Here is a 26,348-nt window from a genome sequence, read left to right as displayed (position 1 = left end):
AAATTTACCTCTTCTAGAAAACATTTGCAAAATAACTCTACAAAAATATTGGATACAAAGGTTCTACGAGCGAGTAAATTATGCCTATTACAGTTTCTAATATTCATTGATGTATTTCCACATTACTATCTCGTTATAATCTATTTCAGCTTTGTTCTATTCCATAATTCTGTGCTTTATTGAGTTCACTAATGGTAAGAAATTGTATAAAAAGTAAACATTGAGGCCATTAGCAGACAAATGTCTAGGAAAGCATTATCACTTGTATTACAGCCATCTATTTTACAGGTTTTATGGCATACTCGAGCGGGTTTACCGTCAGATGTCGTTCCGTCTTCACATTCTTCTGTGTTTCCGAGTCCTATTGGACTGCAAGTTCTGGTCAAACTGACCATTGTACCTGAAAATAAATTTGTGTTTATAATTACAAGAATTGTTGTTGAGAAACGGAAAAAACATGCTGTGCCTAATTTCTGAGTAGCACTGTTGCAAAGTCATTCTATTAGTATGCCTTTTCGGTAAATAATTGTTTAGATGACAATTAATTATAATTCTCGGGGGGATCACATATTACTGATATTAGGCACCTCCCCTTTTCATTTGATGAATAAATTCACAAAATTATATAAACGGAAGAAGCATGCTGTCCCTAGTTTTTGAAGTGACCCTTTTTTAGAATTAATTAAAAAAACTTTTTCCATAAAATAAGTTTTTCAAAAAAAGTTTTTAATGTTTTTACTTTTATAACCATAAGAAATCAAAAATTAATTAAGATTTTGTGGAATAAATATCAGCATATATACATTAAACTGACAATGCATATTTTTTCAGTAAATTCATTTGAAATTTTTCAGTTCTTTACTGAAAACGTTTGACACTAAAAGCTCAAAATCCTATTCTATGGCCAAAAAAATGTATTCTTTTTCTGTTTAATTCTTATATAGCAATGCTTTAAAAAAAAATCTTTTTAATGTTGTTACTTTTATAACTTTAAGAAATCAAAAATTAATTAAGATTTTAAGTAATAAATATCAGCATCTGTATATTAAACTGACAATGCAGATTTTTTTCAGTAAATTCAATTGAATTTTTTTCAGTAAAGTATAAATTATATTATAGCTTTTAGAAATCATAGTTTTTAGAACCCTATTCAGATTAAGTCTTGGTTACATCATGTGTTGGTTAAGCCTGGGCATGAATTAAAAAAAAAAAAAAAAAAAAAAATCAAAATGAAATAAAAAAAAATATTTTCAACTATGACTGGGGGAGGGGGTAACTTTCTTCAGGGAGTATACTTAATGGGGTTTGAAAATTTTCCAAGAGAAAACACCTAAACCTATAGATAATAGCCTAAGCAATTAAAGTATTTCTGAAGGATAGGTTGTCTTTGGACTCATCAAATTATTAATGGGGGTTTACCGGCTTTTAATGCTTGAACCTCGACTGAATTTGGTCAGTCTACTGATAGTTTTAATATTAGCAACGGGATATTAATTTTTTTGCAAACTTTTCTTAAAGTTATAAAATTAACACCATTAAAAAGATTTTTTTTTAAAGAATTACTATATAAGAATTAAGAAGAAAACGAATACATTTTTTTCGGCCATAGAACAAGATTTTGAGTTATTAGCGTCAAATGTTTTCAGTAGAGAACTGAAAAAATTCAAATGAATTTACTGAAAAAAAATGCATTGTCAGTTTAATGTACATATGCTGATATTTATTCCATAAAATCTTAATTAATTTTTGATTTCTTAAGGTTAAAAAATTGAAAACATTAAAAACTTTTTTTGAAAAACTTATTTTATGGAAAAAATTTTTTTAATTAATTCTAAAAAAGGGTCACTTCAAAAACTAGGGACAGCATGCTTCTTCCGTTTATATAATTTTGTGAATTTATTCATCAAATGAAAAGGGGAGGTGCCTAATATCAGTAATATGTGATCCCCCCGAGAATTATAATTAATTGTCATCTAAACAATTATTTACCGAAAAGGCATACTAATAGAATGACTTTGCAACAGTGCTACTCAGAAATTAGGCACAGCATGTTTTTTTCCGTTTCTCATTAATAATTAATAATTTATAATTTGTAATTATATTAACTGAAGAAGCATGCTGTCCCTAGTTTTTGAAGTGACCCTTTTTCAGAATTAATTAAAAAAAACTTTTTCCACAAAATAAGTTTTTCAAAAAAAGTAAAGAACTCCATTAAACCAAAAATGAACAAAAATAGAATCAAATTATGTACCAAGCATACAACTACCACAAATCAGTATCAGTAAATAAATATAACACTAGACAAACAAATTAAAAGATGTTAAACACAAAACGAGCATATACGAATATAAGTAGGGTTCAAAACCCCATGATTTCTAAATTCTGGAATACAATTTGTATTTTAATGACAAAAATTCAAATAAGTTGTGTGGAAATAATGTGTATAGTCAGTTTAATGAAAAAAATAGATTCAAATAGTATACCAAGCGTACAACAATCACAAATCAGTATCAATAAATAAATGAAGACGAAGACAAACAGAAATTAAAATACGTCAAACTCAAAACGAGCAAAAATTAATCTGAGTAGGGTTCTAAACCCCATACATTCGAAATGCTAGAATATAATTTTATACTTTATTCAATTTTTTTTTTAATGTTTTCACTTTTATAACCTTAAGAAATCAAAAATTAATTAAGATTTTATGGGATAAATATCAGCATATGTACATTAAACTGACAATGCATATTTTTTTCAGTAAATTCATTGAAAATTTTTCAGTTCTTTACTGAAAACGTTTGACACTAATAGCTCAAAATCCTATTCTATGGCCAAAAAAATGTATTCTTTTTCTGTTTAATTCTTATATAGCAATGCTTTAAAAAAAACTCTTTTAATGTTGTCACTTTTATAACTTTAAGAAATCAAAAATTAATTAAGATTTTAAGGAATAAATATCAGCATATGTATATTAAACTGACAATTGATTTTTTTCAGTGAATTCAATTGAATTTTTTTCCGTAAAGTACAAATTATATTCTAGCTTTTAGAAAGCATAGTGTTTAGAACCCTATTCAGATTAAGTCTTGGTTACATCATGTGTTTGTTAAGCCTTGGCATGAATTAAAAAAAAAAAAAAAAAATCAAAACTAAATAAAAAAAGGTATTTTCAACTATGACTGGGGGAGGGGGTAATTTTCTTCAGGGGGTATACTTAATGGGGTTTGAGAATTTTCCAAGAGAAAACATTTAAACCTACAGATAAAGCCTAAGCAATTAAACTACTTCTGAAGGATAAATTGTCTTTGGACTCACCAAATTATTAATGTCTAAGCTGTTAAAGACGAAAAAAATACCGAATCATACAAACTAACTTTGATTATTTTTTTGCACTGTAGTAATTTAGACGAAAATGTAGCCTTTCCCTTGAAAATTTGAACGAAAATTCTGTGAATGTGGAATAAAAACGCAGTTGAAAAATTAAAATGAAAAAGAAAAAAATTAATACCGTTTTCGACACATTTTCTTGACTAATTATAAATACATACATTGGTGGGCGTGTAATAATAATTTAAGCTCGAAAGATAACTTACAATAATATTTCTTCTCATGTTAAAAATTACCTTATTAGCAGGTATGTTAAAATTACTGGGAATTACAAAGTTGAATCGGAGCTCTGAAGAAGGTATGTAGCTCCAACATTTTATTGGGGGAGGGGGGCAAGAGGATCTTAATCCGAAAAGTCAAGAGCATGGGCTACAGATTCTTTTTTTCTCCAAATCATTCTCCGCCTGAAACAACGCCACTGCTTTGAAGGGTATTTTTATTAATACAATTAATTATGAATAAATTTTTCAGTAAATTCATTTGGATGTTTTTCAGCTCTTTACTGAAAACGTTTGACACTAAGAGCTCAAAATCTTATTCTATGACAAAAAAAAATTATTCTTTATCTTTTAAATTCTTATGTAGCAATTCTTTTAAAAAATTCTTTTTAATGTTTTCACTTTTATAACTTTAAGAAATCAAAAATTAATTAAGATTTTAAGGATTAAATATCAGCATATGTATATTAAACTGAAAATGCAGATTTTTTTCAGTAAATTCATTTGAATTTTTTTTCAGTAAATTACAAATTATATTCGGGCTTTTAGAAAGCATAGGGTTTAGAACTCTATTCAGATTAAGTCTTGGTTACATTATGTCTTGGTTAAGCCTTGGCATGAATTAAAAAAAAATCAAAATTAAATTTTAAAAAAAATATTTTCAACTATGACTCGGAGAGGGGGTAATTTTCCTCAGGGAGTATTTTCTATGGAGTTGGATAATTTTCCAAGAGAAAACACCTAAACCTATAGATAATAGCCTAAGCAGTTAAAGTATTTGTGAAGGATAGATTGTCTTTGGACTCATCAAATTATTAATGTCTAAGCTTTTATAGGCGAAAAACGCACCGAATCTAATGAACTAGCTTTGCTTATTTTTTTTTGCACCCTAGTAATTTACACGAAAATGTAGCATTTCCCTTGAAAATTTTGAATGAAAATTCTGTAAATGTGGAATAAAAACACAATTGAAAAATTAAAATGAAAAAGAAAAATAATAATACCGTTTTTGACACATTTTCTTGACTTATTTTATATACATACATATGTGGGCGTCTAGTAATAATTTAAGCTCGAAAGATTACTAACTTACAATAATAATTCTTCTCATGTTAAAAATACTTTATTATCGGTCATTTTAAAATTAATGGGAATTACAAAGTTGATCGAAGCTCTCAAGCAGGGATGTAGCACAACACTTTATTAGGGGTGGGGGCAAGATGGATTTCCATCCGACAGTGGTGGATCTAGGGGGGCACGTGCCCCCCTAGCGTAGTCTAAAGTAGTTTAATTTACTTAACCCAACTTTGCGTTAATTAAACTTGCTTTTAACGCAAGTTTATCGGATCAACCTATTTTGCGCCCCCCCTAAATTATTTTTATAGGATCGACCTATTTTGCGCCCCCACCCCCTAAAAAATCCTTGGTCCGCCCTTGCCATCCGAAAAGTCAAGAGCATGGCCTATAGAATCATTTTTTCTCCAAATCATTGCCCGCCTTAAACAACGCAACTGCTTTCAGGGTTATTTTTAGAAATATAATTAATTATGAATAAATTTTTTGGCCATAGAATAGGATTTCGAGCTCTTAGTGTCAAACGTTTTCAGTAAAGAACTGAAAAAATTCAAACGAATTTGCTGCAAAAAATATGCATTATCAGTTTAATGTACATATGCTGATATATATTACATAAAATCTTAATTAATTTTTGATTTCTTAAGGTTATAAAAGTGAAAACCTTAAAAAAAAAAATTGAATAAAGTAAAAATTATATTCTGACTTTTAGAAAGCATAGGGTTTAGAAACCTACTCAGATTATTTTTTGCTCGTTTTGAGTTTGACGTATTTTAATTTCTGTTTGTTTTGGGTTTCATTTATTTATTGATACTGATTTGTGGTAGTTGCGTTCAGTAAAGTACAAACTATATTCTGGCTTTTAGAAAGCATAGGGTTTAGAACACTACTCAGATTAATTTCTGCTCGTTTTGAGTTTGACTTATTTTAATTTCTGTTTTTTTTTGGTTATATTTATTTATTGATTCTGATTTGTGGTAGTTGTATGCTTGGTTCATAATTTGATTCTATTTTTGTTCATTTTTGGTTTAATAGAGTTCTTTACTTTTTTTTGGAAAAACTTATTTTATGGAAAAAGTTTTTTTAATTAATCTCTGTTCGTTTTATATTGACATAGTCTTTTTCAGGGAGAAAGACAAAGACTCTTCTAAACTTAAATAACTATCCCTTCAATAAAAACCTTAAATAACCCCTGGGCATAACTTACAATCCTTACCCCTTATCTGTGGGGTTTGTTTCAACCCCAAAAGCCAGGTTACATGATATTTAGACTATTTTGAATAGAATGGCTGTCTCAAAATTTCTATTAGATGCATTTTCTATAGATATGACGATATTTATTCTTTAAAATCTTAACTAATTTTCGATTTCTTTGAGTTATAAAGGTGAAAACATTTAAAAGAATTTTTATCATAAAGTAATAATTATATTCTGGATTTTAGAAAGCATAGGGTTTAGCATTAACCCCTGTTTGCATTGTGTTTTGTATTAACTTTCCTTTCAAAGACTGAAAAGCCATTCTAATCCTTTCATCCTAGGACATGCTGATATCTGATATCGAATATCAGCTCATATTTAAATGAGCCATGAATTTTAGTTAGTAAAACAAAAGTAAGTTTTAAAATCATAATTAACATATTTATTTCTGATTTTTTCTAGTACGGCCATATCTAATATCATGTTTATCTAATTTATGTTCGTTTTTTATTCATTCTGGTAAAAAAGAAAAAAAATAATAAATAAAATTTAAATGAATTAAATTGTAAATTAAAGTACATTAATTAAAATCGATATTTGAATTGGCCTAGAATTTTATATTAGTTCCTTGATCCGAGTTTTTACGCCAACAACAAAAAGATAAAAAAAATGTTTGAAAGACAATTCTTTCACAACTAATGAAAAATCCATTTTATTCTGTTATAAAACTTGAATTATTGATCTATAACGAAATCTCTCCAGTCAACTTATAGTTCACAGAAAGCTAACATATATAGAAAGGCCAAAATGTCACACTCAAATGTAAGTATATCTATGTTTACTATTTATTACGATGCACATATGAAATTACTGATGAATATTGTCACGCTTCTCTCTAATTTTCAGCCAAATAACACGGTGGCGGATCCAGAATTTTTTAAGGAGGGTAGTCCAGAATTTTTTTAGGAGGCTAGACACATCCAATCAAAATTTTGATTGGATATGTTTGGGAGAATGATGGGTGTGGGGGGGGGGGGGCTAGATGCCCTCCAATCACTTTCGACTATCAAAAGTGACACTAGAACTCTCAATTTGCAATCGAATGAGCCCCGTTTGAAGTTTCTACGACGACCCCTTCCATATAAAGTGCCTTGGTCCAAAGGAAAAAAATAATACACAGTACATTGTGCCAACACTGTTCTTATATGCCCTCAGAGCATAACTTAAACCCCTTGCCCCGAGGGTTGTGGCGGAGTGTTCTCCTCAAAAACATAGTTTCTATCTGGAAATCAAAGGTGCTTACCTATCTGTGGTTATAGTAATAAAAGCAAGTGTAACAATTTTGATTTAGATTTGGGGTAGATTAGCATATGCAAACCGATAAATAATTGCCCGGTGATGCAAAATCACTAAAATTGAATGAAAAAGGAGCACAAAGACTAAATAATATGTGTTTATTTGAAATCTGTGCCTATAAACTGTGCTGACCTATCTGTGCTTATAGTAATAAAAGCAAGTGTAATAATTTGGATTTGGAGTGGAGTAGCATATACACACCGATAAATTATTGCCCGATGATGCAAAATCACTAAAATTGAATGAAAATGGAGCACAAAGACTAAATAATATGTGTGTATTTGAAATCTGTGCCTATAAACTGTGCTTACCTATCTCTGCTTATAGTAATAAAAGCAAGTGTAACAATGTTGATTTGGATTTGGGGTGGAGTAGCATATACAAACCGATAAATAATTGCCCGGTGATGCAAAATCACTAAAATTGAATGAAAAAGGAGTACAAAGACTAAATAATATGTGTTTATTTAAAATCTGTGCCTATAAACTGTGCTTACCTATCTGTGCTTATAATAATAAAAGCAAGTGCAACAATTTTGATTTCGATTTGGGGTGGAGTAGCATATACAAACCGATAAATAATTTTCCGGTGATGCAAAATCACTAAAATTGAATCAAAAAGGAGCACAAAGACTAAATAATATTTGTTTATTTGAAATCTGTGCCTATAAAATGCACTTACCCATCTGTGCTTATTGTAATAAAAGAAAGTGTAACAATTTTGATTTGGATTTGGGGTGGAGTAGCATATACAAACCGATTAATAATTGCCCGGTGATGCGAAATCACTAAAATTGAATCAAAAAGGAGCACAAAGACTAAATAATATGTGTTTATTTGAAATCTGTGCCTATAAAATGTACTTACCCATCTGTGCTTATTGTAATAAAAGAAAGTGTAACAATTTTGATTTGGATTTGGGGTGGAGTAGCATATACAAACCGATTAATAATTGCCCGGTGATGCAAAATCACTAAAATTGAATGAAAAAGGAGTACAAAGACTAAATAATATGTGTTTATTTGAAATCTGTGCCTATAAACTGTGCTGACCTATCTGTGCTTATAGTAATAAAAGCAAGTGTAATAATTTGGATTTGGAGTGGAGTAGCATATACAAACCGATTAATAATTGCCCGGTGATGCAAAATCACTAAAATTGAATGAAAAAGGAGTACAAAGACTAAATAATATGTGTTTATTTAAAATCTGTGCCTATAAACTGTGCTTACCTATCTGTGCTTATAATAATAAAAGCAAGTGCAACAATTTTGATTTCGATTTGGGGTGGAGTAGCATATACAAACCGATAAATAATTTTCCGGTGATGCAAAATCACTAAAATTGAATCAAAAAGGAGCACAAAGACTAAATAATATTTGTTTATTTGAAATCTGTGCCTATAAAATGCACTTACCCATCTGTGCTTATTGTAATAAAAAAAAGTGTAACAATTTTGATTTGGATTTGGGGTGGAGTAGCATATACAAACCGATTAATAATTGCCCGGTGATGCGAAATCACTAAAATTGAATGAAAAAGGAGCACAAAGACTAAATAATATGTGTTTATTTGAAATCTGTGCCTATAAACTGTGCTTACCTATCAGTGCTTATAATATTAAAAGCAATTGAAACAATTTTGATTTGGATTTGGGGTAAAGTAGCATATACAAACTGATAAATAATTTCCCGGTGATGCAAAATCACTAAAATTGAATCAAAAAGGAGCACAAAGACTAAATAATATGTGTTTATTTGAAATCTGTGCCTATAAAATGTACTTACCTATCTGTGCTTATTGTAATAAAAGCAAGTGTAACAATTTTGATTTGGATTCGGGGTGGAGTAACGTATATAGACTGATACATAATTGTCCGGTGATGCAAAATCACAAAAATTGAATGAAAAAAGAGCACAAAGACTAAATAATATGTGTTTATTTTAAATCTATGCCTATAAACTGTGCTTACATATCTGTGCATATAGTAATTAAAGTAAAAATAACCATTTTGATTTGGACTTGGAGTGGAGTAGCGTATGCACACCGATATTTAATGGCCGGGATATGTAAAATCACCAAATCTGAGCGAAAAAAGAAACACAAACATTAAAAAATATGTATTTATCCCAAGTTTTTTTTTAAATATATTTTTGTAAACCAGATAAAAGCAAAGGGTAAAAGAGAGTTGATTGTGATAAGCTTCCATGCTCAAGTGCGTGCTTCAATTCTGTCGATTTATTTTGTGAATTTTTCCATCAGGCCATCTTTTTTTCTTAATACAATCTGTTTACAGCTTATATTGACATACGTTATGAAGGCCATATCCAGGGGTACAGGGGGTGGGTGAGTAATAGGGGGTTTGAACCCCCCCTCTCCGCCCGTAATTTTGTCTGACTCGTAAAAACGTGACAAAAAAGGATATAAACAAATAGCTTATGAGTTTTTGAGTTTTTTTGTGTAAAATCACCTCCTCCCCGAAAATTATCCTTGTGTAAAACACCCCCCGAAAGAAAATTCTTGATACAGCCCTGCACGTTATATTCACAAATTATTTACCTGTCAAATTTTAAGCCGGTAAAAAGAAAAAAGGTTTTGAGTCACAATATTTTTACAATGTTTTACTTTATTTAATACAATAAACAAAAATAGAAACCATTACCAATATAAGTCAACACGCTAGGGAAAACCTCTTTGTTTTTCTCCTTTAGAAAGCCAGCCTGAGTAAGGTTCAGAGCAGAAATATTTATAACGAAAAGTAGCCTTTGTTACATATATTTGTGAAGTTGATATAATAGAAGAAGAATGAAAACATTCTGAATTTATAAGGCGATTTCTTTTCATCTTCTTTTCCTTTATTTTCCGGTCATTCTTGGCAATTTGACAGGTGATCAAACTAACCAGCGCTTGACCAAGCCTTTCACTCTTGTTTCACTTCCTCAGGATAATGTAATCCATAATAAGAATACTTTTTCCTTGGCATGAAAATTTTTGGAGAAACAAACAATTAATGAAGGAGAATTTCTATAATTTCTTTGTATATGTTAGATGCTCCTATTTTGCTATTTTTGCCCCTTTTATTTTCATTTATATAACTTTTTTCGGTTAGAGTTTTTGCTTATATTTGTCTTCTTTTAATACTCTTCATCACTAATATAAAGTAAGAAAGTAAGTTAGTATGACGGTACTAGACCCTTAAGGTCAAAACCGGGGGTGCTGATCTCCGTTTCGTGGCCCTTCAGCCAGGAAGCGTAATGGTCGGCTGGGGGCCAGCCATCCTGTGCTCTCGCACACCCTTCCTGCTTACCTTCCCCAGATTTCTCCAGGTACCCATTTAGAGCTGGGTCGACTCTGGCTGAGCTTACAGAGCCACACCACTGACCCTCGTCCCGAACCAAATAACTGGCCACGCCAGGGATCTAACCAGTGCCCCCTGGACAAAGAATTCTCAACCCAACGCACCGCCACCTAGCCAGCGCTATCATTAATAAAAATGGTTTGCCACCAGAAATGTCAATAGCCAAAATGTTTGAGGAGGGAGTGGTTTTTCCGACTGTTTTTTTTTACCACCGATTTCGGTAATATTGCTTTTAAAATTACTTTATTTTTCATATTTAACCAGCTGAGTCTTATCTTATTTGGTTCACTGTACGTCCTGTATTTCTATAAGCTTATTTACCCTAATGAAAAATAAAATTGAACCAGTAAAATAGCAGCACTTCGCGCCATTATTTTACCGACTCGAATTTGACTAATACTAATTTTACGTAATAATTGAAAGCTTCAAACATGGTAAAAAAAACTGTATAGTGATAAAAAAAAAACCACAATTTGAAGTTGATTCAGAAATGGTAAGTAATATTTCAATTAATCTAAAAATTCATTGTGAAAACAAATTAGCTGATATTTTGAAACACAGCCCGAAGCACCTTGAAAACGGCGTTAGATCTGAATGAAAATACTTCTTTCGAATATATGATGTTATCAGCGTAGCTGAGACATGGCAGGATGTGCTAATATTTAGAATAGGATTTTAAATTTTCCATGTTTCAAGAAAGAGAAGTAAAAATAGTCGAATCTCTGATGGTATTACACTGTTGTTATCAAAGTATAATCATCTACGTAACAAGTACTGACAAAACTCTCCAAAAGTGACCCCGCGTACCTCAGCACCTCTAGACGCAAAGTGCTGTACTACTTAATCGTTCCGAGCCAAAAAATTAAATTTAATACAGCTTTTACGGAACAAGTATAATCACCTACGGAACTTAGGCTATTATCCCCCAGGTTCGCATAGGTATGGAATCGTCTCCGGAGACGCGGACAAAGGGTCACTTTTTTTGTGTGGAGAGGATAGGTTTTGTCAGTACTTGCTGTATGTGTTTATACTTTGGTTGTTATCGAAGGTCACTTTTTTGTGTGGAAGGAAATGTTTTGTCAGTACTTGTTGTATGTGTTTATACTTTGGTTGTTATCAAAGGGTCACTTTTTTTGAGTGGAGAGGATGGGTTTTGTCAGTACTTGTTGTATGTTTTTATACTTTGGTTGTTATCAATGGTCACTTTTTTTGTGTGGAGAGGATAGGTTTTGTCAGTACTTGTTGTATGTGTTTATACTTTGGTTGTTATCAAAGGTCACTTTTTTTGTGTGGAGAGGATAGGTTTTGTCAGTGCTTGTTGTATTTGTTTATACTTTGGTTGTTATCAAAGGTCACTTTTTTTGTGTGGAGAGGATAGGTTTTGTAAGTACTTGTTGTATGTGTTTATACTTTGCTTGTCATCAAAGGTCACTTTTTTTTGTGGAGAGGATAGGTTTTGTCAGTACTTGTTGTATGTGTTTATACTTTGGTTGTTATCAAAGGTCACTTTTTTTGTGTGGAGAGGATAGGTTTTGTCAGTACTTGTTGTATGTGTTTATTCTTTGGTTGTTATCAAAGGTCACTTTTTTTGTGTGGAGAGGATAGGTTTTGTCAGTACTTGTTGTATGTGTTTATACTTTGGTTGTTATCAAAGGTCACTTTTTTGTGCGGAGAGGATAAGTGTTGTCAGTACTTGCTGTATGTGTTTATACTTTGGTTGTTATCGAAGGTCACTTTTTTGTGTGGAGAGGATGGGTTTTGTCAGTACTTGTTGTATGTGTTTATACTTTGGTTGTTGTCAAAGGTCACTTTTTTTGTGTGGAGAGGATAGGTTTTGTCAGTACTTGTTGTATGTGTTTATACTTTGGTTGTTATCAAAGGGTCACTTTTTTTGTGTGGAGAGGATAGGTTTTATCAGTACTTGTTGTATGTGTTTATACTTTGGTTGTTATCAAAGGTCACTTTTTTGGCGTGGAGAGGATAGGTTTTGTCAGTACTTGTTGTATGTGTTTATACTTTGGTTGTTATCAAAGGTCACTTTTTTTGTGTGGAGAGGATAGGTTTTGTCAGTACTTGTTGTATGTGTTTATACTTTGGTTGTTATCAAAGGTCACTTCTTTGGCGTGGAGAGGATAGGTTTTGTCAGTACTTGTTGTATGTGTTTATACTTTGGTTGTTATCAAAAGTCACTTTTTTGTGTGGAGAGGATAGGTTTTGTCAGTACTTGTTGTATGTGTTTATACTTTGGTTGTTATCAAAGGTCACTTCTTTTGCGTGGAGAGAATAGGTTTTGTCAGTACTTGTTGTATGTGTTTATACTTTGGTTGTTATCAAAAGTCACTTTTTTTGTGTGGAGAGGATAGGTTTTGTAAGTACTTGTTGTATGTGTTTATACTTTCGTTGTTATCAAAGGTCACTTTTTTTGTGTGGATAGGATAGTTTTTGTCAGTACTTGTTGTATGTGTTTATACTTTGGTTGTTATCAAAGGTCACTTTTTTGTGTGGAGAGGATATGTTTTTTCAGTACTTGTTGTTTATACTTTGGTTGTTATCTAAGGTCACTTTTTTTGTGTGGAGAGGATAGGTTTTGTCAGTACTTGTTGTATGTGTTTATACTTTGGTTGTTATCAAAGGTCACTTTTTTTGTGTGGAGAGGATAGGTTTTGTAAGTACTTGTTGTATGTGTTTATACTTTGGTTGTTATCAAAGGTCACTTTTTTTGCGTGGAGAGGATAGGTTTTGTCAGTACTTGTTGTATGTGTTTATACTTTGGTTGTTATCAAAGGTCACTTTTTTGTGTGGAGAGGATAGGTTTTGTCAGTACTTGTTGTATGTGTTTATACTTTGGTTGTTATCAAAGGTCACTTCTTTTGCGTGGAGAGAATAGGTTTTGTCAGTACTTGTTGTATGTGTTTATACTTTGGTTGTTATCAAAAGTCACTTTTTTTGTGTGGAGAGGATAGGTTTTGTCAGTACTTGTTGTATGTGTTTATACTTTGGTTGTTATCAAAGGTCACTTTTTTTGTGTGGAGAGGATAGGTTTTGTCTGTACTTGTTGTTTGTGTTTATAATTTGGTTGTTATAAATGTTAATTTTTTTGTGTGGAGAGGATAGGTTTTGTCAGTACTTGTTGTTTATACTTTGGTTGTTATCGAAGGTCACTTTTTTTGTGTGGAGAGGATAGGTTTTGTCAGTACTTGTTGTATGTGTTTATACTTTTGTTGTTATCAAAGGTCACTTTTTTTGTGTGGAGAGGATAGGTTTTGTCAGTAATTGTTGTATGTGTTTATACTTTGGTTGTTATCAAAGGTCACTTTTTTGTGTGGAGAGGATAGGTTTTGTCAGTACTTGTTGTATGTGTTTATACTTTGTTTGTTATCAAAGGTCACTTTTTTTGTGTGGAGAGGATAGGTTTTGTCAGTACTTGTTGTATGTGTTTATACTTTGGTTGTTATCAAAGGTCACTTTTTATGTGAGGAAGAAGATGGGTTTTTTCAGTACTTATTGTATGTGTTTATACTTTGGTTGTTATCAAAGGTCACTTTTTTTGTGTGGAGAGGATAGGTTTTGTCAGTACTTGTTGTATGTGTTTATACTTTGGTTGTTATCAAAGTTCACTTTTTTTGTGTGAAGAGGATAGGTTTTGTCTGTACTTGTTGTATGTGTTTATACTTTGGTTGTTATCAAAGGTCACTTTTTTTGTGTGGAGAGGATGGGTTTTGTCAGTACTTGTTGTATGTGTTTATACTTTGGTTGTTATCAAAGGTCACTTTTTTTGTGTGGAGAGGATAGGTTTTGTCAGTACTTGATGTATGTGTTTATACTTTGGTTGATATCAAAGGTCACTTTTTTTGTGTGGAGAGGATAGGTTTTGTCAGTACTTGTTGTATGTGTTTATACTTTGGTTGTTATCAAAGGTCACTTTTTTTGTGTGGAGAGGATTGGTTTTGTCAGTACTTGTTGTATGTGTTTATACTTTGGTTGTTATCAAAGGTCACTTTTTTTGTGTGGAGAGGATGGGTTTTGTCAGTACTTGTTGTATGTGTTTATACTTTATTTGTTATCAAAGGTCACTTTTTTTTGTGTGTAGAGGATAGGTTTTGTCAGTACTTGTTGTATGTGTATATACTTTGGTTGTTATCAAAGGTCACTTTTTTTGTGTGGAGAGGATAGGTTTTGTCAGTACTTGTTGTATGTGTTTATACTTTGTTTGTTATCAAAGGTCAATTTTTCGTGTGGAGAGGATAGGTTTTATCAGTAATTGTTTTATGTGTTAATACTTTGGTTGTTATCAAAGGTCACTTTTTTGTGTGGAGAGGATAGGTTTTGTCAGTACTTGTTGTATGTGTTTATACTTTGGTTGTTATCAAAGGTCACTTTTTTTTGTGTGGAGAGGATAGGTTTTGTCAGTACTTGTTGTATGTGTTTATACTTTGGTTGTTATCAAAGGGTCACTTTTTTGTGAGGAGAGGATAGGTTTTGTCAGTACTTGTTGCATGTGTTTATACTTTGGTTGTTATCAAAGGTCACTTTTTTTGTGTGGAGAGGATAGGTTTTGTCAGTACTTGTTGTATGTGTGTATACTTTGGTTGTTATCAAAGGTCACTATTTTTGTGTGGAGAGGATAGGTTTTGTCAGTACTTGTTGTATGTGTTTATACTTTGGTTGTTATCAAAGGTCACTTTTTTTGTGTGGAGAGGATAGGTTTTGTCAGTAATTGTTGTATGTGTTTATAATTTCGTTGTTATCAAAGGTCACCTTTTTTTGTGTGGAGAGGATAGGTTTTGTCAGTACTTGTTGTATGTGTTTATACTTTGGTTGTTATCAAAGGTCACTTTTTTGTGTGGAGAGGCTAGGTTTTGTCAGTACTTGTTGCATATGTTTATACTTTGGTTGTTATCAAAGGGTCACTTTTTTTGTGTGGAGAGGATAGGTTTTGTCAGTACTTGTTGTATGTGTTTATACTTTGGTTGTTATCAAAGGTCCCTTTTTTTGTGTGGAGAGGATAGGTTTTGTCAGTACTTGTTGTATGTGTTTATACTTTGGTTGTTATCAAAGGTCACTTTTTTTGTGTGGAGAGGATAGTTTTTGTCAGTACTTGTTGTATGTGTGTATACTTTGTTTGTTATCAAATGTCACTTTTTTTGTGTGGAGAGGATAGGTTTTGTCAGTACTTGTTGTATGTGTTTATACTTTGGTTGTTATCAAAGGTCACTTTTTTTGTGTTGAGAGGATAGGTTTTGTAAGTACTTGTTGTATGGGTTTATACTTTGGTAGTTATCAAAGGTCACTTTTTTTGTGTGGAGAGGATAGGTTTTGTCAGTACTTGTTGTATGTGTTTATACTTTGGTTGTTATCAAAGGTCACTTTTTTTGTGTGGAGAGGATAGGTTTTTTCAGTTATTGTTGTATGTGTTTATAATTTCGTTGTTATCAAAGGACACTTTTTTTGTGTGGAGAGGATAGGTTTTGTCAGTACTTGTTGTATGTGTTTATACTTTGGTTGTTATCAAAGGTCACTTTTTTTTGTTGAGAGGATAGGTTTTGTCAGTACTTGTTGTATGTGTTTATACTTTGGTTGTTATCAAAGGTCAATTTTTTTGTGTGGAGAGGATAGGTTTTGTCAGTACTTGTTGTATGTGTTTATACTTTGGTTGTTATCAAAGGTCACTTTTTCTGTGTGGAAGAAGATTGGTTTTGTCAGTACTTTTTGTATGTGTTTATACTTTGGTTGTTATCAAATGTCAATTTTTTTGTGTGGAGAGGATAGGTTTTGTCAGTACTTGTTGTATGTGTTTATACTTTGGTTGTTATCAAAGGTCACTTTTTTTGTGTGGAGAGGATAGGTTTTGTCGGTACTTGTTGTATGTGTTTATACTTTGGTTGTTATCAAAGGTCACTTTTTTTGTGTGGAGAGGATGGGTTTTGTCAGTACTTGTTGTATGTGTTTATACTTTGGTTGTTATCAAAGGTCACTTTTTTTGTGTGGAGAGGATAGGTTTTGTCAGTACTTGCTGTATGTGTTTATACTTTGGTTGTTATCAAAGGTCACTTTTTTTGTGTGGAGAGGATGGGTTTTGTCAGTACTTGTTGTATGTGTGTATACTTTGGTTGTTATCAAAGGTCCCTTTTTTTGTGTGTAGATGATAGGTTTTGTCTGTACTTGTTGTATGTGTTTATACTTTGGTTTTTATCAAATTTCACTTTTTTTGTGTGGAAAGGATGGGTTTTGTCAGTACTTGTTGTATGTGTTTATAATTTATTTGTTATCAAAGGTCAATTTTTTTTGTGTGAAGAGGATAGGTTTTGTCAGTACTTGTTTTATGTGTATATACTTTGGTTGTTATCAAAGGTCACTTTTTTTGTGTGGAGAGGATAGGTTTTGTCAGTAATTGTTGTATGTGTTTATACTTTGGTTGTTATCAAAGGTCACTTTTTCGTGTGGAGAGGATAGGTTTTTTCAGTAATTGTTTTATGTGTTAATACTTTGGTTGTTATCAAAGGTCACTTTTTTGTGTGGAGAGGATAGGTTTTGTCAGTACTTGTTGTATGTGTTTATACTTTGGTTGTTATCAAAGGTCACTTTTTTTTGTGTGGAGAGGATAGGTTTTGTCAGTACTTGTTGTATGTGTTTATACTTTGGTTGTTATCAAAGGGTCACTTTTTTGTGAGGAGAGGATAGGTTTTGTCAGTACTTGTTGCATGTGTTTATACTTTGGTTGTTATCAAAGGTCACTTTTTTTGTGTGGAGAGGATAGGTTTTGTCAGTACTTGTTGTATGTGTGTATACTTTGGTTGTTATAAAAGGTAACTTTTTTTGTGTGGAGAGGATAGGTTTTGTCAGTACTTGTTGTATGTGTTTATACTTTGGTTGTTATCAAAGGTCACTTTTTTTGTGTGGAGAGGATAGGTTTTGTCAGTAATTGTTGTATGTGTTTATAATTTCGTTGTTATCAAAGGTCACCTTTTTTTGTGTGGAGAGGATAGGTTTTGTCAGTACTTGTTGTATGTGTTTATACTTTGGTTGTTATCAAAGGTCACTTTTTTGTGTGGAGAGGCTAGGTTTTGTCAGTACTTGTTGCATATGTTTATACTTTGGTTGTTATCAAAGGGTCACTTTTTTTGTGTGGAGAGGATAGGTTTTGTCAGTACTTGTTGTATGTGTTTATACTTTGGTTGTTATCAAAGGTCCCTTTTTTTGTGTGGAGAGGATAGGTTTTGTCAGTACTTGTTGTATGTGTTTATACTTTGGTTGTTATCAAAGGTCACTTTTTTTGTGTGGACAGGATAGTTTTTGTCAGTACTTGTTGTATGTGTTTATACTTTGGTTGTTATCAAAGGTCACTTTTTTTGTGTGGAGAGGATAGGTTTTGTCAGTTATTGTTGTATGTGTTTATACTTTCGTTGTTATCAAAGGTCACTTTTTTTGTGTGGAGAGGATAGGTTTTGTCAGTACTTGTTGTATGTGTGTATACTTTGGTTGTTATCAAAGGTCCCTTTTTTTGGGTGGATAGGATAGTGTTTATCAGTAATTGTTGTATGTGTTTATAATTTGGTTGTTATCAAAGGTCACTTTTTTTGCGTGGAGAGGATAGGTTTTGTCAGTACTTGTTGTATGTGTTTATACTTTGGTTGTTATCAAAGGTCACTTTTTTTGTGTGGAGAGGATTTGTTTTGTCAGTACTTGTTGTATGTGTTTATACTTTGGTTGTTATCAAAGGTCACTTTTTTATTTTGGAGAGGATAGGTTTTGTCAGTACTTTTTGTATGTGTTTATACTTTGGTTGTTATCAAAGTATAAACACATACAACAAGTACTGACAAAACCTATCCTCTCCACACAAAAAAAGTGACCTTTGATAACAACCAAAGTATAAACACATACAACAAGTACTGACAAAACCTATCCTCTCCACACAAAAAAGTGACCCTTTGTTCGCGTCTCCGGAGACGATTCCATACCTATGCGAACCTGAGGGATAATAGCCTAAGTTCCGTAGGTGATTATACTTGTTCCGTAAAAGCTGTATTAAATTTAATTTATTGGCTCGGAGCGATTAAGTAGTACAACACTTTGCCTCTAGAGGCGCTGAGGTACGTGGGGTCACTTTTGGAGAGTTTTGTCAGTACTTGTTACGTAGATGATTATACTTTGGTTGTTATCAACAGTGTAATACCATCAGAGATGGTAATATATTTATAGATGGTAATATATTAGGAAAATATATTTGGTATATGTGATAGTTCGTGTAAGTGGGCTGAGGAGTGGAGATAGTCAGTTATGATACAATCATTTAAGAAGGGGGATAGGTCTCATCATAATAATTATCGAGGAATTCATTTAGGGAATAGTTTACCGAAGTTATTTTGTAAGGTGTTAGACTTTAGACTAAGGAGATGAATAGAGAATAGGGATGTTTTGGATAAGGTTCAGGCGGGTTTTAGAGAAAGCTTTGGAACGACCGATCTTGTATTTAGTCTGCAGGTTTTAGTTAATAAATATGCTAGTGCGAAAAAAAGGTTGGTTATACACGTCCTTTACAGATATTAAAAGAAATTTTTATAATGTTTGTAGGATTCTATTAATGGAAGCATGTTAGAGATAGGTCTCCTGATCCCGTTTGTGTTAGTTTTAGTTCAAATATATAGGATTACTAGAGTAGTTGTGAGAGTTGGTAGACAAGTTTCACGGGTAGTTAGAGGACATAAAGGTATTAAACAGGGTTGCACATTCTCTCCTAAATTATTTGCCCTGTTTATAAATTTTGCAGTGGCGTTTCTGGAAAAGAAGGAGGCGCCGATGGTGAGTTTAGATATGGTATCCACTTGCATGATGTTGTTCGCAGATGACATTGTATTGGTTGCCGATTCACAAAGGAATCTTCAGAAACTACTTGATATTTGCGATGATTATTTGGATAGGAAAAGGTTAGACCAAAATATGGAATGGCAGATACATCTGTCGATTTAAGGTACGATAATATTCGAAAAAAAACAATTTTCCAAACAAAGTGACCAGCTCTTCTACAAATATGTGAAACCATTTGATTTTATTTAGGCAACAATAATATAATTTAGCCAGTTTACACCTCTTATATAGCCAATTACAGCCAATTTACGCCTCTATAGTTTACACCTCTCGATTTGAGGTACGATAATATTTGAAGAAAAAAATTGCTAAACAAAACAATTTTCCAAACAAAATCACCAGCTCTTCCACAAATATGTGAAATCATTTGATTTTGTGTAGTCAACAATAATATAACTTATCCAATTTACACCTCTTATATAGCTAATTACAGCCAATTTACATTTTAGTCAATTTACACCTCTATAATTTACACCTCTCAATTTGAGGTACGATAATATTCGAAAAAAATAACAATTTGCCAAACAAAATCACCAGCTCTTCCACAAATATGCGAAATCATTTGATTTTGTTTAGGAAACAATAATATAAATTAGCCAAAAATATTTTAACCAATAGTATGGAATGTGATGTACTTTTGCCAATAATTGAATAAAATATACTTTAGCCATATATATTTTAGCCAAAAAAGGAAACACTAGCCCATCCGCAGATTATTTCAAATCATCGGTTTTTGTTAGGAATTTCGTTTGACTATAAATCATAAATCCACAATCTTGGCCATATTTGTAGAACACTTGAACAATAGATTCCTATGCCGATGAGCAGAGTTGCCGCAAAAAGATCCAGCCAGACAACATTGACCTTCGACTTGCCTGTATTTTCAGCCAAACCAACCTCTAACCCCGTACTACTTCGCTTTATACTCGGAGAATTATTAATATAAATTTTTGAATTTAAATTAATTTGCTGCTTTTTATAACTTAATAGCTTGAGGGTAGAAATGACATTCCTGGAAAGGTTTTGCGTATGATGTCTATCAGCCCTCGAGAGGCAAAATATGTGAAAGTAAACATATTGGGTATTCTGATTTTTTTTTACAAATTGGATAATGCAGGTATTGAAAGTGATAGATTTTTGTCTAAAACTAATATGATCTATCTTTTTTCTCTCTTATTTCTGCACACTGTCACTTCTTTTAAGTCATCAATATACCTGTGATGCAAAAATTTGATATCTATCCCTTAAGGGTCAGTTTTTCATAAAAATATTACTATTTTTAGTAATATATTTTCAGCCAAACCAACCTCTAACCCCGTACTACTTCGCTTTATACTCGGAGAATTATTAATATAAATTTTTGAATTTAAATTAATTTGCTGCTTTTTATAACTTAATAGCTTGAGGGTAGAAATGACATTCCTGGAAAGGTTTTGCGTATGATGGTTATCAGCCCTCGAGAGGCAAAATATGTGAAAGTAAACATCTTGGGTATTCTGATTTTTTTTTTACAAATTGGATAATGCAGGTATTGAAAGTGATAGATTTTTGTCCAAAACTAATATGATCTATCTTTTTTCTCTCTTATTTCTGCACACTGTCACTTCTTTTAAGTCATCAATATACCTGTGATGCAAAAATTTGATATCTATCCCTTAAGGGTCAGTTTTTCATAAAAATATTACCATTTTTTGTAAAAATAACAAAAGATCAGTGGAAACGACACTATGTAAAAAGAAATTTTGGAACAATTTAGTGAACACTGTGTTTGCCTAAATTTTTACTAGCTTGCGTAATATAGAAGCATACGTTTACGTTGCAGATATTGGCAAATGCTTATAAAATAACAAATCCCACGAAAGCATTTTAATAAAGCCTGGTTGATTTTATTTTACACTAAATATACACGCTACTAAACAAGCGTTTTGATAAATCATTTTAAAGCAGTCTGGTAAAGCCTGGTTGGTTTTATTTCAAGCCAAAGGTGTAGGCTACTAAACAAGCGTTTCCATAAACAAGCGTTCTGATAAAGCCTTTTTAAAGCATTTTGGAAAAACCCTGGTTGGTTTTATTTCACGTCAAAGGTACAGGCTACTAACCAAGTGTTTTGATAAAGCCTTTGAAAAATTTTTGATGAAGCCTGGTTGATTTATAATATATCCATACACTTAATGTGCAGACTAAACTTTTAGTGTGCAACACTTTTGTTGTGACATTCTTGACGGAATATCCCAATGCATCTCTTTTTTCTTCAAAACATTCAGTATTAATTTTCTATTTTGCTTACTATGCATGGGAAATGCTTGTCTTGAATTTCTAAATGTGATTTTATCGACATTTAGGGTTTAGCATTTTAGGGTATCTGCCTGGTAAGCATTTTACCATAGATTAAGCTGTTCTGTCAATTGAAGTTGAACATTGAAGTATTGCCCGTTTTTATTTTTAGCCATAAGAGTTGAAAGAAAGAACTGAAACGGATGCGTGCAAAAAAGAAATTTTGATAAATATCCGCTCTAAGGGGTTTTTACACAGCAGGGGCACCAGTCAATACTCCCCCAAACTCACCTATATCTCATTGCCCCCTAGGTTTTGGAAATAACCCTTTTCGGTATTTTCAATGAAAAAAGAAAAGCAAAACTAAATTCCCCCTAAATTACTTTTCATTGACAAACAAAGTCAAAAAAATCCCCCACCCTCTATATTTTCATGACTTGGCATCCTTAGCATAGAGCAGCAATGATGTTCATAATGGAACTTTACTTCTCTAAAAACATATCCAGGATTTTGTAAAATATCAACACCAAAAGATATTAGTTACTTCTTTTTTTATTTTCTTTTGCTTCCCTTTTTTTAATTTCATACACTGAATATTTTAGAACCATTTACTTTTTTCACATATTTATTAACCTAGTTTAAAAAAAAGCCTATCATTTTCATGTCAGGTAAATCAACATGGACGAAAGTTGACGATTGAAATTTTGTGTTAAATTTTCATATATTTAGGAATATTAATTTTCTGGGAGACTTCCCACAACCCGATTTTCATTCGGGGGAATCCCAGAGATATCTGGAGACAGTGAAAACATTATACTCTAGCCATCACTCCTAATTCCTCCCTGAAAAAATTTAATTCATGGAATATATGGTTCATTTCACAAAGGCTTAGTCATCCATCGTTAAAAGTAAATCTTTCAACACAATATCGACAAAGCATTAGTATTCAACTGTAAAAAAAAAATCTACACTAAAATACTCCATAACAGGATAGAAGGATGTCAGAATATCCCTTTATCATATAGTGATTAATCATTATATATGTACTCAGAGAATTAATTCACGCACCATTTTGAGAAAATTCTCTGACAAGCATGCAGTGAGTGGCGTCTCTTTCACATTGAATTGGAGGAGGTGGATTATTGATACATTTTGGATCCAGCTCGGAAAGACAAAGTACACACTGAAGGCCTTCCACTGAAAAAAAAAAATATTTACGTGTCATGTTTACAGTAGGCCTGATGTCGTTCATCAAAATACATTATGAACTTTATTTTTGGCTAATTTATTTAGCTGAATTTTTGGCAGTGCTTGTAATTGATGTTATGCCGCTAGTCTTTTAATTTATACAAAACGCGTGTATGCCCGATATAATATACATGGATTATACAAAGACAGCGTTGCTTTATGATAAACAGTTGAGTATAACATTTTAATAACCTTCAAAAAAGATTGTGCGTAGGAAGCACGCAAAATTACATATAGAGTGATCCAGCATAGTATTAATACTTTGCTAAAACTATTCGGTAGTATTATATACCTAGACGCTTGCCTGCCGTATAAAATTCAAGTAGGCTAGTAATCACTCTGAAATTTTCTTTGTTTAATTTGTTTGTTTTCATCCCTTAAACTAAAAATTTTAACAGAAAACAAGATTATTTAGCAACTTTTCCAAAATATTTTTTTTTTAACTTCAAACTTCCAACAGAAAATTAAATTTCAAACAGAAAATCAAGTTACAGACAATAAAATAAAAGTTCAAAATAGGGATAAAATCCTTTTTAATAGACAGTGTATAGAAAATTCACAAAAATACCAGATATTTCGGTCACATATACAGTGGCCGTCATCAGTAGTAAAACTACTGTTTTACTACTGATGACGGTCACTGTCTATGTGACCGAAATATCTGGTATTTTTTGTGAATTTCTGTACACTGTCTATTAAAAAGGATTCGTATCCCTATTTTGAAATTTTATTTTATTGCCATGGAAAGGCAGTGTGGTCTCCGAAATTATCTAAGTTACAGACAGAACTTACTTTAATAATTTATATTTTTTGAATTTATTGCATTTTGATAATTCAAGTTTAGACTTCAAACAGCAAAATCGTAATTTAAACAGCAATTGCTCAAAGAAATACTTTCCTGAATTTGTTGTGTTTATTTCAGTGTAATATTTTAAACTTCAAACAGAAAATCAAAATCCTAACAACAGGTAATGAAAAATTCCCAACCAGTTGCTTAAAAATACACATTCTAGAATTTGTTAGAATTTACTTGAATTTGAAACTGCTAGCATCATGAATATGTTAATATGTTACTAAATATAATTTTATTTTCCTTAAAAATGTATGTTCAATTACAATTGCCTTATATTTTAAGCTTGTGAAAAAAACGTAGTCTAAAAAGATCAACCAAATGGAAAAGAAAAAATAAGTCGTGCCCCGTTAGGAAGGTGTCCAAACCCCCTTTATTATACACATGTAACGAGCGAGACAAATTTATATTATCTATAAAAAAGTTGCGTCAAGGACCCTACCTGAAAATGGAGGAGGGTACAGGAGAGAGGATTCTGTAATAGTAGGAAAAAATGGCCCATTTCTGGTAAAAAAAAAACCTTCTGAAAATTTTTTGTAGGTTTCCGCTTATCCCAAAAATTACTTTATTGGCAGCCGTGGGTTAAGTTCATTTTCCAAGCATGATTGTGTTTGTCGACAATACAAAATTTGAGTTTTGCTTCATTTCAAGTTTGGAAATATGTGAAATTCTTTTGAAGCCCTTTTCATAGCCCAATTCCTTTAGAACGGGCAAACTTTGTAGCAGACAATTATGTACCTTACGTATTTATCCAAGGTTCACCATTATTGCCGGTTCTTAACCGATTCTTAACTTGGACAATACTATAACAGACATGTTGGAACTAATTAAACGTAAAAAGCTTTTTTGGTAATTAATTAATTGAAATATTATTTCAATAGAACTGATCGTTTTCATTGTTTTGAATTAGATAAAACCCCTTCCTTAAAAGTGGTTTTTTCTGTTATCAAATTTCGTATGCTAATTATGGCTAAAACATAATCAACGGAATTCGGGTTTCGTTAATAAGGACCTAATTTGATTTGTTCCTTTTGCTATGTATCATAGTCAGATCTTGACTCTTGAGTAATGATCTAGTTTAACTACTTAACTGTAGTAAGACAGGCATGTAGGTTATTTATGAGTTTTTGACGCAAATACCTGACGTTAAAATTTTGTACCTGACGTAATTGCAGAAAGGCAAGCTATAACGAGAGCGCATCCGAAACGAGCCATTGTTGAAGCTATACCTCAATGTTCACATAATATTCTTAAAGCTCTGTTACCGACTATCTTTGCTTTCTTGGGAATTTAGTTTCTTAATATTGACGCAGGTCTATTACTATTTTTCTTCGATAAAAACAGAGGGTAAAAAAAGAAGAAGAAACTAAATTTTAACGGCTTATTGATTGGTATTGAAAAGTTCTTGACGTAGAAAAAAAGTTTTTAGAACTGAAAGTAAAGAGCAACATTGAAACGTAAAACAAACAAAAATGATTTCGTATATGAGGGGGTATTTTTCCCTCCCCAATACTTTACTCTTCACGCTCTAGTTTGTTTAGTACTTTTATAAAGTTCCTTATTGTTCTGATTAACCAACCCTTGTTTTTCAAGAGTTCTTCTTAGAGAACTGGACAAAAAAAATGAAACTATAGCGCAAAGAGCGGTGTGTTGAAAACGGTCCTCCTCCATCTTTTGGAGTGCTCACGTTAACTCCCCCCCCCCCCCAAAAAAAAAAAAAAAAAAAAATTTTGCGTAAAGAACGAGGGATTGAGGAGGGGACAGCATTCTCCCCCCCCCCACATATAAGGAATAATTTCTCTTCGTTTTAAATTCAAAATGTTGTTTTTTACTTTTAGTTGAAAAATGTGTTTTTAATTTCTGATCTTTTTTTGAATCATGCCGGGAACACCGCCCCTCTCCGTGGAAAATTCTCCTCGGAAACTCTGATCCCCACCGAAATTTCTTCCCTTAGAAAATTTTCCCCTCAGAAAATCCCCCTCCCCCCAAAAAATCGTATATTTCCCAATAACACATACTGTATTATTTGTAAACAAATGGACAAATTATATAAATCACAGCCCTTTTCCTAAGGGCACTGGGGGTTCATGTCATCCAAGAAGCATAGCTATCAGATGTTGCAACATTTCGTAACCTAATGGCTTTCTCAAAATTTTGATGGGATGTCTTTGGGAAAAAAGAGTCTTGGGAGGGGAGGGGGTTCTAATTGATTTCTAATCTTTTTGGTCATTTAAAAAGTGTACTAGAACTTTTAATTTTCGTTCAAAAGATCCCCCTCTAGATCTTCTTGGATCATTGGTCGAATATAATCACCCTCTGGTAAAAACAAAACAAAAAACGAACTAACAAATAAACACGCATCCGTAATCTTACTTTTGGTAAAACAACAAAATCCCACGTTTTTGTAGATAGGAGCTTGAAACTTCTACAGTACGGTTCTCTGATATGTTGGATCTGATTGTGTAATTTTTAATAATATCACTTGACTTTTTTTTAACATTTGCTGAATTTTAAATATTG

The 26,348-nt window shown here is 32.2% G+C and overlaps 1 protein-coding gene across 1 annotated transcript; it reads right to left on the bottom strand.

Annotated features, from left to right (window-relative positions):
- Positions 1-160: 160 nt before the first annotated feature.
- LOC148951715 (uncharacterized) lies at positions 161-25,079 on the bottom strand. The gene is made up of 3 exons (XM_089088680.1): positions 24,989-25,079; positions 22,799-22,927; positions 161-400 (listed from the first exon to the last, which is right to left on the bottom strand). The coding sequence occupies exons 1-3, from the start codon at positions 25,041-25,043 to the stop codon at positions 189-191; spliced, it is 396 nt and encodes a 131-aa protein (XP_088944806.1). The 5' UTR covers positions 25,044-25,079; the 3' UTR covers positions 161-188.
- Between the last annotated feature and the right edge of the window lie 1,269 nt (positions 25,080-26,348).

The sequence above is a fragment of the Artemia sp. Qi Xiang Cuo genome, chromosome 5, assembly GCF_049724085.1.
Source record: "Artemia sp. Qi Xiang Cuo chromosome 5, ASM4972408v1, whole genome shotgun sequence".
NCBI lineage: Eukaryota > Metazoa > Arthropoda > Branchiopoda > Anostraca > Artemiidae > Artemia > Artemia sp. Qi Xiang Cuo.
The sequence above is the reverse complement of the archived record's forward strand: the minus strand, read 5'-3'. Positions and strand labels throughout refer to the sequence as shown.